Source organism: Mytilus edulis, chromosome 2 (assembly GCF_963676685.1).
Source record: "Mytilus edulis chromosome 2, xbMytEdul2.2, whole genome shotgun sequence".
NCBI classification, from domain to species: domain Eukaryota; kingdom Metazoa; phylum Mollusca; class Bivalvia; order Mytilida; family Mytilidae; genus Mytilus; species Mytilus edulis.
The window spans coordinates 74,584,183-74,604,276 of NC_092345.1; the positions used below are offsets into that span (position 1 = coordinate 74,584,183).

General features: G+C 32.6%; 1 protein-coding gene across 1 annotated transcript in view; it reads right to left on the reverse strand.

Moving 5' to 3' along the window:
• LOC139512968 (ATP-binding cassette sub-family C member 3-like) overlaps positions 1 to 20,094 on the reverse strand; it is a 51,818-nt gene that overhangs the window by 15,257 nt on the left and 16,467 nt on the right. The window contains exons 5-19 of the mRNA XM_071300973.1: positions 19,362 to 19,490; positions 18,191 to 18,307; positions 14,222 to 14,283; positions 13,250 to 13,387; positions 12,353 to 12,646; positions 10,998 to 11,175; positions 10,016 to 10,336; positions 9,214 to 9,351; positions 7,630 to 7,773; positions 4,669 to 4,759; positions 4,187 to 4,256; positions 3,028 to 3,154; positions 2,521 to 2,697; positions 1,387 to 1,554; positions 472 to 661 (exon numbers count right to left, since the gene is read on the reverse strand). Coding sequence (XP_071157074.1) covers positions 472 to 661; positions 1,387 to 1,554; positions 2,521 to 2,697; positions 3,028 to 3,154; positions 4,187 to 4,256; positions 4,669 to 4,759; positions 7,630 to 7,773; positions 9,214 to 9,351; positions 10,016 to 10,336; positions 10,998 to 11,175; positions 12,353 to 12,646; positions 13,250 to 13,387; positions 14,222 to 14,283; positions 18,191 to 18,307; positions 19,362 to 19,490 — 2,344 coding nt within the window. The remainder of the gene's footprint in view (positions 1 to 471; positions 662 to 1,386; positions 1,555 to 2,520; positions 2,698 to 3,027; positions 3,155 to 4,186; positions 4,257 to 4,668; positions 4,760 to 7,629; positions 7,774 to 9,213; positions 9,352 to 10,015; positions 10,337 to 10,997; positions 11,176 to 12,352; positions 12,647 to 13,249; positions 13,388 to 14,221; positions 14,284 to 18,190; positions 18,308 to 19,361; positions 19,491 to 20,094) is intronic.

Here is a 20,094-nt window from a genome sequence, read left to right on the forward strand (position 1 = left end):
ATAGAAGTATATGGTATAAAATCTTAAATAGTCAATGTCGAATTCGTCCTGCAAGTGACCCAAACACAAAACAAATTGACCCTAACTCTTCGTTTTTATTTAAACTCTAAACGTTAAGCAACCAACAATCCATCAATCCATTTTTCCTATTTTCAACCTCATTCAGTTTAAGTAAAAGGTCTTCGGGCAATACCAGCTTAAGTATGTCGCATTTTAGAAAAAGAAAAAAAGAATATATATCCATAAGACGCACTATCACATTTCTTTTTCACTAAACCATGATATGTTGGGCAAACCCATAATTTGACGTATAATTAACAGTAAAATGCTCTTAATATCAGCGTTATAATAATGGACGTGGGTACTATGCGACAAAGATTGTGTGAGCAAATTTACGATTATATAAGGAAAACATCGTAATACTATTGGGCAAAATATTAGCTTAATTTCGCCGCGTATTCGTTCACTCACATTCAGTGTCGTCTCCGTCTTCTGATGAGTCTTCGTCTACAAGATGCTGCATCAAAAATCGGGAAAAAGGACCATTATTGCTAACTAAGCGTTCGTATGTTCCATGCTCAGAAATTATACCATTGTCTATCACTATTATTTCATCAACCTTTGGAAGCCATTGTACACCATGTGTTACAAAAATTCTCGTCTAAAAAAAACATTTTTCATTTTTAGAATTCAATCGTTTTTCATACCTACCACTTCTTTTTTTTTAAGAGCTTGTTTTAGTATTTATTTAACGAAATACACTTCACGGTACAATGCATCCATATTGTAGATACATATACTTATATTTGTCTATTGGTCTTTAACTTTTGCAACAGTAATTTAATATTGTGACAAATTATCAGATCATTTTACATATTTACCACAAATAAACATGAAAAATAGAGATAGGAAAGGTTCCCAATTGTTTTGACACGATAGCTTGCTTCAAAATACAGTATTCATTGTTCTGATTGCATTTGTTTTAAGTCTGTATCCTTCAGACTCTATCGTGTATTCGTTGAAAGCGTTTTTCTTTCTTTTGTCATTATTTTGATGTTTTACAAATAAAAAAATCAACGTTGGATATCAAAAACTGAATTTTGATAACAAACGGTGTGTTGAATCTTGAAAACGGATATAGGAAGAAAAACAATTAACAAAAAAACGAAATTTGAATGTTGAATGTTAAAATCGAATGTTAAATGTTGAAAATGAATGCTAAAGAAATCAATTTGACTGTTGAATGTTAAATTTAAATCCTACTTGACATGCGTGCGACCTTTGGTTGTTCAGACTCTAGTTTTTGTACCAGTGTGGAAAGTTTTCTTATTTACAATCAAACCACATCTGCTTATTTCAATTAGATATTATTTCAAATATAATTACCTTATTTTTTAGCATTCCATTTGGACCAATAACTTTGTCGAATAAATCTTTACCAACATGGGAATCAACAGCACTAAGAGGATCGTCCATCAGGTATATGTCAGAATCAGAATAAACTGCTCTAGCCAGGTTTATACGTTGTTTTTGGCCTCCACTAACATTTATTCCCTAACAAAACATAAATTATCTTTATATCAGTGTTTCATAGTCTTTCATTCCTTAATTTTGATATTTTCTAAAAAATATATCGATACTTTTTACATTCTTAATTCGTTTATCATAAAACTTGAAAGAGAATATTTGAAATCCTACAAATACCGTACCAAAACATACACCAAAACCATACTTATCCGAAACACAAACAGACAAACAAACAAACACATACAACAAACAAAATCCAGATGGTCTAACTTGCACAATGCAATTATTTTTTCTACTTTTTTTTAAATTTCTTTCATATAGTTTTCGCTGCTGGCCTAACCCGTTGCTTTCTTCTTATAGATGATGTATTTCCCTAGGTTTTAGTTTGCAACCCGGATTTGTTTTCTCTAATTCGATTTCTGACTTTTGAACTGCAGTATACTACTATTACCTATATCTAAAACACATTTTGTTGTGCACAAAATAGTTATCAAATTGTAATGAATACCGCAGAAAATATAGAGTTTTCTGCTTAATTCAGCCTATACATTGTACTGACTGTTATTTTGAAGAGTGAATAGAAATGAAAAAGTAGTTTGTAGAATATGTGCTAAAACGAAGAAAACAACACTCTTATAAATATCATGCGTCCGAAGAGCTTTTTTGTCTTATGTTTAAGGACTTTCAAAGCCAAATAATTGCAAGCTAAGGACGTACAAGAACCAAAACAGGCATAAAATAATAACCTAAAACATCTAAGGTGGTCAACTTTATTTGAGGGAGTTCAAACCTCAATATCTTAAAAAGTTATATATTTATAAACATTTTAAAAAAGGTTTGTTGATAATCCTGTTAGTACCGAAGTACTCACTACTAAGATGACGGGGACTACTAGTTCATCCGCAGTGTTATCGACCCAATGCTGTAAAAAAACGATAAAACAACATGTATCAAATTTCATTTGTCAATCAAAATATCTTGCATTAAGCTCACCCTTTCCCCTAATTCAGTTTCATCTCCACCAGGTAGAATTGTAAAATCTGTTCTCAAGCAGCAGTTTTTGATAACTTTTCTGTATTTACGATCAACATATTCATGTCCATATAAGATATTATCTCTAATTGTAAGGTTTTGTATCCATGGTTCTTGTGATACATAAGATACTGAACCCTGCAAAGTAATATAAAAGTAAGATATATAAAAGACCCGAGAAAGAAAGAAACGAACCTAAGAAAAGTAGCAATTGATTGCGACTTACATTTTTAATATAACAAAAATCATATATTATTTGTTTTGTTTAGATCGTTGCTAATTCTAAGGGGAAAAAATATCAGCCATAGCAGCTTAAAAGAAAACAAAATCATACAAATGCTTTCACATTGATAACAGATATTGAAATCCTATATTTTAAAGACAAGTTAACATTGTTTTACTGAGTTGGTGATATCCTTTGGGTATATCAGTCAACCGGCAAAGTTATAAAGGTATTACGGTAATTACCTGTACATGCACTTCGCCTTCTAATTTCTCCATCTCACCAAGAATGCTGGATAACAACGAGGATTTCCCGGACCCAACAAGACCTACAACTGCTACAAGTTTTCCATGTCGGATTTTTGTATTCAAGCTATATAAAGATACATTTTATTATTTTCAGAAATATTTTATACACAGTATTAATTTTATATCGTACAAAGCAATAACATGACAAATAATATATATATATTTATTTACACATAAAAATTTAAGGATCTGTACACCAATAGCGACAGAAAATAATAATATTTCAATAAGATGAAGTAATTTTGTATTGACAAATATTTTGAGAGGCCTTTGATAATGTCAATTTGTTTCAAATAGCAATATAACAACCTAAAATCTGGCACGGTTTTTTTTCATCAAATAATCTTCAAAATGAATGAGGTTCATAATTAAGACCGACCACAATATCAAGTCTTATTAAAGTTCTAGTAATTGAACAGAATTATCAATGGAATGATACCTCGAAAAATAAACCATTGTGTCAATATAATGGAATTATATGCGACTGTCGTACAAGAGAGAGGTTCAGTTAGCTATTAAATCAGAATTAGTCCAATATTTTGTACATAAGAAAATGCCTATCTATTCATTTGATGTGTTTGAGCTCTTCATTTTGCCATTTCATTTTTACCGTTTTGAATTTTTTCTCGGATTAGGTGTTTTAGTTATTTTTTTTATAGTCATTATCACGATTTGGTTGATCAATACGATATGTCTCAACTCACTAGCGATAAATGTTCGGTCTTATTTATTTTGACACCAGTAAAATTGGTTGATCTGTACTTTTATCGAGCTAGTTCTATTCACGCTCTTGACTTGTTGACCGTGAACTCTCATGTATTCATAGCAGGAACACGTGCGTAGGAAAAGATTGCACTGTCGATGTACTCAGTCTCGATCCTTCTAGAATTGATGGGATTCTCTCGTGTGATTTATTTTTAACGTGATTTGCATCTTCCTAATCAATTTACGGAGTCTGAACATCGGTATTCTACTGACGCTTTAATCTATAAAGCTTTACATAAAAGGATTTGGTAATGATTATTGTATAAAACTTTTCATGAAGGTATCGTGTTACAACTATTAAAAGTGATAACTGGGTTTTTTTCTCACCTACCCTGAAAGTGCTACTTGATTACAACTTCTGTCCCATGTAAACTTTCCGTTACTGATAGTCACAGCAAAGTCTGGAACAAAAACGGATACTTAATACAGTGGGAGAAAAACAGTCCTGGTTATTATATATTATCGACCGCTCTTACAAAAAGCGTAAAATTATTAGCCTGGAAAAAATATTGAAAATTTAGACATGGAACTGCAACACTTCTACAGAAATTATTTGTGTATTCAAATAATAATTTACTTTGTTGCTTTATTATTGCGCGATTATTTTGTACTTCTAATCTAAAAATGAATGTTGTGACTGTGTGTACATTTAATTTAAAATCGGAAGGGTCAATTTACTGAATACTAATATACTAAAGAGAATGTTACTGGGGATACTAATGAATCAGTCGAATATGTCATACTTTGACGGCAACGCTTCGGAACTCATTGAAAACCGAACTACCGAAATTATGTTCATAACCTGCCACTTGCCTGAATTCGGAGGAAAGTCTTCATGGCATTTATAGTCATCTATTTCAGGTGATTGGAGAAATTTTCCTATTCTTCTTATTGACACTGATGCCTAAAATACACATACACATTATCAACATATGCATAAGCTGATATTAAAAAGGATAGGACGCACACACTAGTAATCTCGAGCACTGTATGTTGGTTCCTCATGCTATACAATGAAGAAATATATCACAGTTGTTGTAAGTTGAGATGTGTATAATGGAAAATTGGAATGGGCCCAAAGGCGAACATGAAGATAAAACTAAGGGCTCTCGAGTTGGTATATATATATATAGAGCGAAAGCTCTTTTTTGAGAGCCCAGGTGGTCGTGTGGTCTAGCGGGACGGCTGCAGTGCAGGCGATTTGGTGTCACGATATCACAGTAGCATGGGTTCGAATCCCGGCGAGGGAAGAACCAAATAAAGGCAACAGTAGTATACCGCTGTTCAAAACTCATAAATCCATGGACAAAAAACAAAATCGGGATAACAAACTAAAACCGAGGGAAACGCATTAAATATAAGAGGAGAACAACGACATAACACTAAAATGTAACACACATAGACAAAATCCCACGAGAATAACAAATATAACATATATATATAACATCAAAACCAAATACATGAATATGGGATAGACAAGTACCGTGACACGTCTTATCGCAATGTGAATTTACACTCAAAAATAAGAGAAAACAAACGACACAACGTTATAATGTAATGCACACAGAAACGAACTATAATATAACAATGACCATATTCCTGACTTGGTACAGGGCATTTTTAAAGGAAAAAATGGTGGGTTGAACCTGGTTTTGTGGCATGCCAAACCTCGCACTTTTATGGCCATATGAAATATAACATCAAAATGACAACACAGGACTACAATATAAATAAATTGGAGAAAGCAAATTTACAGATCTAACATTGTTGGGTTGATGTTTAGACGAGTTGTATACACATTATGTACACAGCCATGTATCACCATCATTTATAGCGATCCGATGGATACATCTGTTGTAGAGTTGTCACTGACTCAGACGTACTTATAAGTATAATTGTTTTCTGTGACTGTATATTACATTAATTTGTAGGATCCTTTACTATAGATAATTTAGCTGATCTATAACAATAACATCTTCATGCCTTATATATCATGTACTGTAGTACAACGCTAGATTAAAACTGACGAGAAAAGGTAACACACGGCCAGCGAAAGCTCTTTTTTTTGAGAGCCCAGGTGGTCGTGTGGTCTAGCGGGACGGCTGCAGTGCAGGCGATTTGGTGTCACGATATCACAGTAGCATGGGTTCGAATCCCGGCGAGGGAAGAACCAAAAATTTGCGAAAGCAAATTTACAGATCTAACATTGTTGGGTTGATGTTTAGACGAGTTGTATATACATTATGTACACAGCCATGTATCACCATCATTGATGGCGATCCGATGGATACATCTGTTGTAGAGTTGTCACTGACTCAGACGTACTTATAAATATAATTATTTTCTGTGGCTGTATCTTACATTCATTTGAAGGATCCTTTACTATAGATAATTTAGCTGATCTGTAACAATAACATCTTCATGCCTTATATATCATGTACTGCAGTACGCCGCTAGATTAAAACTGACGTGGAAAGGTAACACATGGCCAGCGAAAGCTCTTATTTTTGAGAGCCCAGGTGGTCGTGTGGTCTAGCGGGACGGCTGCAGTGCAGGCGATTTGGTGTCACGATATCACAGTAGCATGGGTTCGAATCCCGGCGAGGGAAGAACCAAAAATTTGTGAAAGCAAATTTACAGATCTAACATTGTTGGGTTGATGTTTAGACGAGTTGTATATACATTATGTACACAGCCATGTATCACCATCATTGATGGCGATCCGATGGATACATCTGTTGTAGGGTTGTCACTGACTCAGACGTACTTATATATATATATATATATATATACACATCTTTTTTTCTGTTTAAGTATTACCGGTATATTAGTTTACAGGCTTTTTTATCATGATAGATTTGTTTCTGCTTTACATGGTTATAAGGAGTAGAGAATGACAACGGGCAGTAATCCTTCTTAAATGCAACATAATGTAAAGAACTTAATTTCTTGCTGGCTTCGTTGGATTATGGTGTGTTTAAGTTGTTGACTTACGATTACAAATAGTTATTCAGATATGCCAACTTTACTATGCAAGCGATGAAATAAAAAACCTGAGCATTTCCACCAAGGATAATCGATAACAACAACTTGATCGATTCCACCAAGGATAAGCGGAAGCACTTACCTGATCAATTATTTCACCACGGATTTTTTGGATAAGACGTTACTAAGTTGTAAAACTTGTGTCTGATCCATTTGTAATTTTGAACAATAAAATATGTTTAAACTAAACCACGGATTAGCGGTAAATATTACCTGAGCAATTCCACAAAGGATAAACGGTAAAAATTACCTGAACATTTCAACCAAGGATAATCGGTAAAATTACCAGTGCGATTCGACCAAAGATAAGCGGTAACACTTACATGAGCAATTCCACCAAGGATAATCGGTAACAATTACATGAGCAATTGCCCCAAGGTTAAACTGTAACAATTACCTGAGCAATTTCACCATGGATAAGCGGTAACGATTACCTGATCAATTCCACAAAGTATAAACGGTAACAATTACCTGGACTATTCCGCAAAGGATAAACGGTAACAATTACATGAGCAATTTCACAAAGGATAAACGGTAACAATTACCTGTGCAATTCCACCAAGGGTAAACGGTAACAATTACCTGAGCGATTCCACCAAGGATAAACGGTAACATTTACCTGAGCAATTCCACAAAGGATAAACGGTAAAAATACCTTACAAATTCTACAAAGGATAAACGGTAACAATTACCTTACAAATTCCACAAAGGATAAACGGTAACAATTACCTGAGCGATTCCACCAAGAGTAAACGGTATCACGTTCAAAGGAAATTTCAAGATATTGATTATGGACAATGCAAGAAAGGCATTTTTTGCTGTATATGGTTGATGTGACACAAAGGTAAATATAAGCACCATAAACAAATTCATCTGAAATAAGAAATGTTTATTCATTATGGATGCAGTGTAATACGCATATGAGAAATGGGTAAATAAAAAAAATGAAAATAAATGATGCTACTCAACCAATTAACATATTCAGTATTAAAGTATTGTTATTAACATTCTACACATATTACAATAAAGACTCGTGCATATAAAATAGCACATGCCGAAGGAAAAAGAAATAAAGTCAATAGTCGAATGCTTCAAAGATCTTCAAACGATCATCGTAAGTGTTACAATTGAAAAACGTTCTGAAACAAAATATTAAAGATGAATGTATCTTAATTTGTTCAAAGTCTATAAAAGTATTATAAAGTATAGTTATTATTAATAGTATTCCATTTTAGAGTTTCATTTATTTTTATGATCGTATGTGATTGTATTTTGTACTTAATTTAAAAGTTAATGTAAAAGATATTTTTTTATAAATATATCATATAGTATTGTTATATTTTCGGCGGAGGACATTTAAGCGCATTGATAGGACATATGAGCGAAAAAAATCGGACGTTTTAGCGCCAAAGTAGAACCCATTTTAGCGCCTGATTATTAACCCATTTTAGCGAAAATTGAAATTGTCAAAGCCCATTTTAGCGAAATAATTATAACCCATTATAATATATAATAAATAAAAAAAAACTTTAAAAGACTCAAGACAGCACAATATAAAACATATGATGTCCATTAAAATACAGCACTAAATATCTAAAAGATTTAATCAAATGTTAAAAGTTCGTTCTAGCCTGGAATTTATGTCCTAGAGAACGTACGTAATGGGCTCTGGATATACCCCCTGTACAATACTGTTGAATTGCATTAGAAACTGTTCTTTCTCTTTATTTTGTCTAGATATTGATGCACATTCGTCTATACTTCGTATTTTTGTATATGTTGTTAGCAATTTGATAATAGTATCAAGAAAAACGTAAATAGTTTGGTGACAACTATAACATTGCTCTTCATAATGGTCATTGAACGACTCTGGGCCATTATTTGTGCCCTTTGAATTACACTGAACTTCTGCCCAAAGCTTAGTGAGTATTATTCAACCAGGTAAGTTTTCGCTAAAATAGGCTTTAGAAAAATAAAGGTGAACGGATTAAGCCGGCGCTATAATGGGTTCTAATGTTGGTGCTCAAATGTCCACTAGTAGTTCAAAAATTTTCGCTAAAATGTCCTGCGCTCTATATTTTGTGTGGTGTTTTGTGGACATCTGTTTGTCTATTCATGGTGTTGACGTCTTCGACGTTTTTTTAAATCTCCTTAAAACATAAATTTTATCAACCCAGTAGTTTTATAAAAAAACCGAGAATATGGTCTTCTCCTATGATACTATATCAATCAATAGAATTTACACTATGCAAACATATTTGATTTCACTTGTTACGGAGGAATTACCATTTCAAAAATATAAATGATACTTACAAAAAATGGACTATGATCTACACATAGTAAGTTCGTGATTGTAACTTTCGATATCTTCTTAAGTACATCAATTTCTTTACGTCGAATATCTTTAATTTTTGTTAGGAAAAATGGCTCCCATGTATACATTTTAATCAGCTGAAAAACATGTGATTGCAGTTAGATATTTTCATTCTTGAACTATTATCTCCAAAACATAAAATGTCACAGTTCCATATCAAGATATTCTATGGCTTTTATTGTATCAACTCTTTATCTATGTTAATAATCAAATACATTATGTATGTAAAGTTCAGCGTAACGTGTTATGGCAAACCACTTATAAACATGGCTTTGCGTCAATACGGTAATCAAATTCTCAAATTATTTTTCTAATATGAATATATTCACTCAAAATCATGCTTGTACTTGGGTGATAACACTCTTCTGCTAAACAAAGTAAAAACTCAAATTGAAACTTGGACTTCAACTATTTGTATCATGATTTTTAAAAGAACTTTGAATCCAATTGGAGATCAATTTGTTTGTAACTTTTACATTTTTCAAACTTCTATTCGAACTGGAACTTTACTTAAACTTTTATTTGACCTTCAACTAGAAAATAAATAATGTCATTTTTCCATTTGTGAAATTTAGAAATTTTAATTCAAATATAAATATAAAATTTAAACAAAATTGAGATTGTAGATTTTGAAAGTTTTCATAGATTTTACTATTACCCAATAATTCAGAGCTTCACATTACACCTCATAAATATGTTATTGACCGGTAATGGATCACATGCTTTACACAATTTAGTTACCTTGATTCCATTTATGACTTCGTTGAATATTTTTATTCTGCTACCTTTATACATGAATATGTCTTCAAAATAATCTTGCAGTAGTTTTCCAAATATTGAATTCAAGAAGAAAATGAGAAGTATAACCACAAGACATCCAAGAAATGATATTCCCATTGGCTTCCACAATTCATAAAGACCAACTACAATCACAATACAAAACGAGGACAGTTGTTGAGTAAATTGGAAAGCATCTTGAATCCGTTGACAGTCCACTGAAACCAAAGTCATAATTTCACCAGCTGTATACGTTTTTTTCTCACTGCTTTTTATTCGAAAAGTCTGAAATAGTTGGAAATTAATTATTTAATTAATAGAAACTACAGGTTGTGTTCCATCGTCACAAAAAGTTTTAAAATTTAGGTTAGACATGAATGTAACTAATTATATTTATTTTCCTTTAAACTGTAACTATATTTGCAAACAAGAAATAATTTCTGCTAACGATTTGATATGGAAATAGATGACATTGTTTTAGAGGAAGGTTCTCATTTTTTTGCATATGCTTGTGAACGTGTTTGTGTGTGTTAATCAATCATACTTCTTCTATTACGTTACAGAGATTATATTTATTTAGTATATATGACTCGTGGTTTTTTTTAAATTATAAAATAACCTCTATAAGCCATAATACTGTTAGCAATCTCTTTTGAATTACATCAAACAAAACATCAAATTATAAATGTTAAGAGGGCTCAGACTTTTGATTCGAATAAGTATAGTTCAAATTGGTGCATTTGATGTAACCGGTTTTTTTTAGGTGTTTTTTTTTCAATTCAAAAAGTCATTTGAAACGAGTCTTTTTTTAATTTATCAAATAATTGAACTAATGCATGCATATATACTAAACCAAGTAATGCATTCTCTATTCTTTATATTTAAACAACAATGTTTATCTATTCCTATTTTTTAGGTTCATTTTTGTTGCAGTTATATTGTATACCTTTTTATAAATCATTCCCAATAAAGCAGTTTTGATTTTCAATGCAAGTCTAAGAGTAAGCTGTTCTGCGTGCAAATAAAACACCAATTGTAGCTGGCAAAGAAGAAACAAAAGTATCGCAAGTACGACACTATACCAGGTGTATTTATCTGTGATTTGGACTTCCTCCACTATTAATCTACATATAAAACAAAGAACTCTTTATATAATGAATATATCATATGGACAATGTGTTTAACAAAAATTATGACGTTAAAAGAGAGCAAGCATAACAATATTATTTTAAAATATTGGCTCTTTAAAAAAAAACTATCCTTCAGAAGCTAAATGAGAAAATTACATACGCAGTAGAGTCCATAATTAAGGCCTATCATATGATAAAACGATGGACAGCAACCAACTGCAACTTCTGCATTGTAGGCTCCTGACAGAGGGATTGGAATATACAGAGTATGCCGGGGGTATACATGTTTGCAAGAGGTTAACCCTCCCCACATCTGACACAGGAGTGTAACAGCATAACATAACATAAGAACAACTAAACTGTAAAAACATCTGAAAAGGGCTTGACACATCCCAAGATATCGATTTAAGAATACGAGTAGTCATTAAAAGATAGCTCAAATTCCAGCAGAACCCCCCTTTTATATTCCTATAATGATGTACGACTATTTTAAGGTTTGTAACTGTATATTCATGTAGCAATTTTTAAGTTCTAATTTGATTTATTACTCACAAGTTTGTTTTTATCATATCGATTTAAGTTCAAATAGTAAAGTCTGCTGTCGAGTGATTTTAGTTAAAAAAAAATAAAGGGAGGGAGTTAATGAACTGCGTTAGTAGACACTTTATTTGAATTCGGCTTATTGACAAACACATGTAACATGAGCTCTAGTGAGCTTTTCGTCGTGTCCGACGTTTTTAGACATTTCAGGAATAAAATAATAATTAATATGCCTTAATTTAAATTCAAAAATGAGTAAACGAAATTTAAGTAAATACAATTAAAAGTTTTATAACATTTATAACATGGTCATTGTTATATTATAGTTCGTTTCTGTGTGTGTTACATTTTAATGTTGTGTTTCTGTTGTGTCGTTGTTCTCCTCTTATATTTGATGCGTTTCCTTAAATTTAAGTTTGTAACCCGAAATCGTTTTTTTGTCAATCGATTTATCAGTTTCGAACAGCGGTATATACTACTGTTGCCTTTATTTACATAACTATATATCTCTATATTCAGTACAATACATGGATAAGAACCGTTTTATAAAAAAAAATCACATACCACTCAAACGTGACTAGCATGTGAAATAAGTAAACGAATTTAACAAATGTATGTACTGATTACTTACGCCAGAATAAGTGGCTGTAGTAGCATTGCAGTGTCGGACAGTATTTGAATAAAACAAGCACGCAGCCATTCGTATCCATACAGTTTCACCACACATTTCAGAAACGAAGGTTCTTGTTTACAGTTGGTGCCATTTAATGATGGATTGCTATTATTTACAGTTTCACTACTGTTTAAATGTCCATTGATCATTTGACAATGGTCATACTTCTGCAGATTAACCGAGTCTTTTCCGATTTCATAATAGCCTGTTTTAAAATGTCCATTCTGCGTAGGCTTATCAGCAAATTGACGGCTGAAATTACAGTAATGGTAGAGAATGTATATTTTTTCTAAGGTTCATGGCTTTTTGTCGTACAATTTACTTGTTTTTATAAGAAATGAAGAATCTTGAATGTTGTTGAAAAAAGTAAAATCACTAAAATACTGAACTCAGAGGAAAATCTAATCGGAAAGTCCATAATCACATGACAAAATCAAATGACAAAACACATCAAAAACGAATGGAATGGATAAGAACTGTCATATTCCTGACTTGGTACAGGTATTTTTAAATGTAGAAAATGGTGGATTAAACCCGTAAAGCTCTTTTGATATTTAGCAATCATTTGTCATAACAATTGAATTTCTATATTATTATCGGTCTATGTATTTAATATTAGTAGCTAGAATTAACCATGTTAAAATATGATTTAAAAAAAACATAATAAATAGTTCAATATGATGCTAACCCATAAAAGTTTAAATTTTCAATCAAACGCGTTGCAAGGTTCCTTCCTTATTGTTGAAAGTAAACGGTTCCGTTCGCAACTTTCTTTTGAAGGTAAAATGTTTGCTTTGGTTTCAAGTTGTGTAGGCGATTTTATTCAAAGTAGGAGGCGGTTGGAATTCATATTACCTATCCAGTGTTGAACGATTTTCTTCCCCTCTCCATGATGCCTGTATTTCAGCAACAACTGGTTCTGCCTTAAGGCATGGTAAATTGTCCCACAAATCTTCTTTTGTTATTATTTTCTTGTAACACATTGTAACTACACTGTAATACAATTATAAGATTGTCTAGTTGAATGGATTAAGAAGGTGATACTAGCAATCATACATGTTCTCAGAAATAATAACGATTTTTATCTGTATTCTGATGTATGCTTGCTTGCGAATACGCACCTTAAATAACGAATTTGGCTGTCCAAAGTGTGCCTTTTTAACTTGTTTAAAGTGTACGTCTTTATCATGAAATTAATAATAAGCTGATTCTGTATAAATTTGTTTAGGGCCGGCCAGCTGCAGGACTCCGCCGGGTGCGGGACTTTCTCACTACATTTAAGACCTGTTGGTGACCTTCTGCTGTTGTTTTTTCTATGGTCGGGTTGTTGTCTCTTTGACACATTCCCCATTTCCATTCTCAATTTAATTTTATGATTCTGCTTTGTATCAATACGACGGGTTAAGTCCTTTTCAACTGATTTGATAGTGCTTATGGTAAACTGTTACACCACTATTCAAGGTTAGGAGAGGTTGGCGCCTTCAAACTAGCTTATCCTGTCACAATCTGTAGTTGCATGTCCCAAGTCGGGAACCGGTAATTCAGTGGTTGTCATTTGTTGATGTTTATCATGATATTCGTTTTTGTTCATTATTTTGTAAATAAATAATGCCGTAAGTTTTCTCATTTAAATTGTTTTACATTTGTCTTTTCTGTGCCTTTTATAGCTGACTATGCAAAATGGGTTTTGCTCATATTTGAAAGCCGTACGGTGACATATAGTTGTTAATTGCGGTGTCATTTTTGTCTCTTCGAAGTGTTGTCCCATTTTAAATCACACCATATCTTCTTAACTTTATAACATAAGGCGTAATACTAGTAACTTACGGATTATACCACCAGAATAAAATCTTTGACACAACAGAAGAGTAAGTTTCTGGACACTCCATCTAAAATAATACACTAGATTTTTTAAATTAAAATATTCTCTGGCTTTTTTCTCTCTCGAAAGAACAGATAAATTACGAGTCAAAGACAAAATTAACAGAATAATATCATTTAATTTTTATTAAATATTAAGAGACGTTTAACTGTTCAACAGGGTTGATTTGTCAGATATTCTCAATGTCTCTGATTTCTATCCTAGGTCCTAATGTAGAGACTATGGGCTACCGTTTTTTAAATATCTAACATCAGATAACTTGTTTGCAATCTGAACTTTTTGCGATCTCTTCTATTAATAAGACGTGAACCATTCAAGAATAATTACATTTATCAAAATTATAAATTTCAAACATTTTTAACAGATTGAGCGGTGTATCAATTCAATTAATGAATGCCTTTTTGAATGTATGAATATAACCCTAGTAATGTCTCCATTATCAGTTGTTGTTTCCCAATCATCTATAAGTTTGATAAGTGCAGTGACACATGAGTGCATAGGTCTGAATCCTGACTGAACTCAGAAAAAAACCTTACTCTTTATGTACTTATAAAAACGTACAGCTATATGGTCTTTTTTTTTATTTGATATTGTGTACTAGATTGTACGGGATACATGGCAAGACACACATGAATATGAGTAAGAGTAGACAATAAACAGCTGCGCCATTAGCGCATGATACGCCCGACGTCTTGTGTGAAAGTTTTATGCAAAAGTCATAAATAGTCTCTGAGAAAGTTTTAAGCAATTACCATTTATTGCTTTTGAGACACGGCGGGACATGTGAACCACCCCCCACCCCCCTGGGTTTTTTTTACAAATATCACTAAAATAAAATTTTGAATCAAACCAAAAAGTATACAGATCTTTAGATTAATATAACAAAGAAGTGTGTACAATAAAATTTTGAATCAAACCAAAAAGTATACAGATCTTTAGATTAATATAACAAAGAAGTGTGTACAGTTTCAAGCAATAATCATAAATTGTTTTTGAGATACGGCGCGACATGTAAAAAAAAACCTCCCCTTTTTTACAAAATACTCAATAACTCAAAAATGAAATTTTGAGTCATCACCAAAAAGTATACAGATCTTTAGATTAATAAAACAAAGAAGTGTGTAAAGTTTTAAGCAATAATCATAAATCGTTTTTGAGATACGGCACAACATGTAAAAACCCCTCCCCCCTTTTTTTTTTACAAAATACTCAATAACTCAAAAATGAAATTTTGAATCATCACCAAAAAGTATACAGATCTTTAGATTAATATAACAAAGAAGTGTGTAAAGTTTTAAGCAATAATCATAAATCGTTTTTGAGATACGGCGCGACATGTAAAAAACTCTCCCCCTTTTTTACAAAATACTCTATAACTCAAAAATGAAATTTTGAATCATCACCAAAAAGTATACAGATCTTTAGATTAATATAACAAAGAAGTGTGTAAAGTTTTTAAGCAATAATCATAAATCGTTTTTGAGATACGGCGCGACATGTAAAAAACCCTCCCCCTTTTTTACAAAATACTCAATAACTCAAAAATGAAATTTTTAATCATCACCAAAAAGTATGCAGATATTAAGATTAATATAACTAAGAAGTGTGTAAAGTTTTAAGCAATAATCAAGAATCGTTTTTGAGATACGGTGCGACATGTGAAACTAGAGGCTCTAAAGAGCCTGTGTCGCTCACCTTGGTCTATGTGCATATTAAACAAAGGACACAGATGGATTCATGACAAAATTGTGTTTTGCTGATAGTGATGTGTTTGTAGATCATACTTTACTGAACATTCTTGGTACTTAGAATTTTCTCTATCTATAATAAACTTGGACCTTTAGATACAGTGAAAAATATTTTGTAAAAATTTACAAAAATTTACCAAATTAGTGAAAATTGTTAAAAATTGAATAAAATGGGCAACAACTCCTTAAGGGGTCAACTGACGATTTTGGTCATGTTGACTTATTTCTAGATCTTATTTAGCTGAACATTATTGCTGTTTACAAGTTATCTCTATCTATAACAATATTCAAGATCATAACCAAAAACAGCAAAATTTCCTTAAAATTACTAATTCAGGGGCAGCAACCCAACAACAGGTTATCCGATTTATCTGAAAATTTCAAGGCAGATAGATCTTGACCTGTTACACAATTTTACCCCTTGTCAGATTTGCTCTAAATGCTTTGGTTTTTGAGTTATAAGCCCAAAACTGCATTTTACCCCTATGTTCTATTTTTAGCCATGGCGGCCATCTTGGATGGTTGGCCGGGTCACCGGACACATTTTTTAAACAAGATACCCCAATGATGATTTTGGCCAAGTTTGGTGTAATTTGGTCAAGTAGTTTCAGAGGAGAAGATGTAAAAGATTACTAAGATTTACGAAAAATGGTTAAAAATTGACTATTAAGGGCAATAACTCCTAAAGGGGTCAACTGACCATTTCGGTCATGTTGACTTATTTGTAAATCTTTTTTTGCTGAACATTATTGCTGTTTACAGTTTATCTCTATCTATAATAATATTCAAGATAATAACCAAAAACAGCAAAATTTCATTAAAATTACTTATTCTGGGGCAGCAACCCTAAACCGGGTTGTCCAATTCATCTGATCTTGACCTGATAAACAAATTTACCTCTGTCAGATTTCATTAAAATTACTTATTCTGGGGCAGCAACCCTAAACCGGGTTGTCCAATCTATCAGATCTTGACCTGATAAACAAATTTACCTCTGTCAGATTTACTCTAAATGCTTTGGTTTTTGAGTTATAAGCCAAAAACTGCATTTTACCCAAGGTTCTATTTTTAGCCATGGCGGCCATCTTGATTGGATGGCTGGGTCACTGGACACATTTTTCAAACTACATACCCCAAAGATGGTTGTGGCCAAGTTTAGTTTGATTTGGCCAAGTAGTTTCAGATGAGAAGATTTTTGTAAAAGATTACTAAGATTTACGAAAAATGGTTAAAAATTGACTATAAAGGGCAATAACTCCTAAAGGGGTCAACTGATCATTTCGATCATGTTGACTTATTTGTAAATATTACTTTGCTGAACATTATTGCTGTTTACAGTTTATCTTTATCTATAATAATATTCAAGATAATAACCAAAAACAGCAAAATTTCCTTAAAATTACTAATTCAGGGGCAGCAACCCAACAACAGGTTATCCGATTTATCTGAAAATTTCAGGGCAGATAGATCTTGACCTGTTACACAAGTTTACCCCTTGTCAGATTTGCTCTAAATGCTTTTGTTTTTGAGTTATAAGCCAAAAACTGCATTTTACCCCTATGTTCTATTTTTAGTCATGGCGGCCATCTTGGACGATTGGCCGGGTCACCGGACACATTTTTTAAACAAGATACCCCAATGATGATTTTTGTAAAAGTTAACGACGCCGGACGACGACAGACGACGGACGACGGACGACGGACGCCAAGTGATGGGAAAAGCTCACTTGGCCCTTTGGGCCAGGTGAGCTAAAAAAACACATCCCTGTTTTAGTTACAAAGTGCCGTAACTCAAAAAGTTTAAATCTTATTTTCACCAAAATGTATACAAATCATTTGACCATCATAAAAAACAACTGTATTAAGTTTCATGAAATTTAGTCGTTCTCAAGTTACGGTGCGACATGTGTACGCCGGACAGACAGACGGACGGACAGACGGACGGACACCGGACATTTGTATACCATAATACGTCCCGTCAAAATTTTGACGGGCGTATAAAAATCATAAAACAATGACAGTAAATGCATGCAGTCGAAAAACTGGGTGGGGTTAAAGTAATTGCTTCAATACAAATAATCTGATTGTATACAAGAATAAGCAAAATAGAACAATTTAATTAACTTTTTGTGATAAACCATTTTTTTCAATTTTGTTTTTGGCTTACCTTTCCGATATGCTCGTATTCATCTTTAAATAGGTTGTCTGTAAAACTGTATAGAACCAGTTGGACAAGTATAACAGCAAAGAACACATAATGGAATATACTGTTAATACACTTTGGCTGAAATATATGTAAAGATTGAGCAAAGATCGATTACATACAAATTTGTTACTTAAAATAAAATATCAAAAGGGACATAAAAATGGTCCAATATTTATAACAAATAATAGTGAAAATAATCGTGAAATTAAAATATAATATCACAGATAACTCTCATAGTTGATCAACTTATAAATTCATGTATTACTTGATTTGTTTTGTATAAACAGAACAAATTACGGTTACAGGAGTACTGAAGCATAAACCATGAAGACGATTTCCAAACTATGTTCAAATTTTCTTGATTGACGCAAATGTTCTTCGTACAGTGAACCTGGGACTATTATACTAACAGTTAGTATAATAATAGTCCCAGAGTGAGCGTTGTAAAATGTCAAATAATAGGCAAACAGAAAGAAGCACAAATAAAAAAAATGGAGACATGTTGTACAGCTCTTTAGATACGTTGCGTTTTTAAAGTATGATTGATTGATTTATTTTGGTGTTCACCAAAACAATAATTTCAACACTATTGGCTTTTTCGTGTCAACCTGCATTGTTGGACGAAGCCATACTGCCCGTAGTGAACTTCCGAATAACAGCATGAGCTGGTAATCTAAGTCAATAAAGATTAGATTCAAACGCACCTGTCAAGTCCGAGTTCGAACTCACAACCTAAGTGTAAACAGGCTAGTGAATTAGATAAGCCAGAGACATAGATCTCTCTGGATGAACTACTTATACATGTACCACCCGTCCACCGAGGCCCCTTCAACTACAACATGCCTTTGCATCTTTTGTTAAGTAATTTATATTAACCTCTAGATGTCTTTTGCTTTTGTCGGATTACCGTCTCATTAAAGTTTATCCCACTATATGGTGTTATTGATTAATATAATGTGCAGTCGATGATTTTCTTTTATATAGATAAAGGAAGATTTGGTATGAGTGCCAATCATCCAAATAACAATTTATAAAAGTAAACTATTATAGGTCACACGTCTATCAATGTGTTCGTTTAGTAAAGATAATTATATACTGTATACTTACTATAAAGACAAGTCCTGATATTTACCTGATTTGTAATATTCCAAACAAGTGGTATGATATTTATAAAAAAAGACAGCAGCCAAAATATCCACAACATCCAGGAAGTTACTACGCCTCTGTGTCTGTTTACTTGGGTAACAGTGGCCACGTAAATCTGTCACAAAATTGTCACACAAGTTAAAATATTACATTTGCTGCACATTTCGGGATTAATATTTCTTTTACGTTTATGTGCAGCTTTTCGTACATTTGCACGCATTCACTACAGATAAAACAAGTAAAAATGGAAATAATTCATAATAAAATATGTGACTATTATAGTTATTATGAATTTTAAACCCACTTGTAAATTTTTCATATTCAAGTTAATAAAATATAAAGTAATTATGAGAACTCCCGTAATGATAGCTTAAGACATACATGTAACTTTACTGCGAATATTTCAGAGTATTCTGTTTCCTAATTTTACCGAATAGCGATCAGTTTGTTAAGTTGCTTCATCGTACAAACATGGAAATTCGTTCTGTCAAAAATAAGTTTGAGGAAAATATCATAAGTGTACGGTAGATATTCTTTCAGCATCGAATGAACACATGGTGATGCACCGTAAGTAATTGCAGATTCCCTATCCCCCTCCTCCCAAGTCTTTGGGCACCACCACCGTCAGCTGAATCCAGGCGTTTTAGAAACTGCACTGAGTACATCCATTTACTAATAGTATTTTTTTGTTTGTGTCTTCTTAAAGTTGTGGGCTTCAT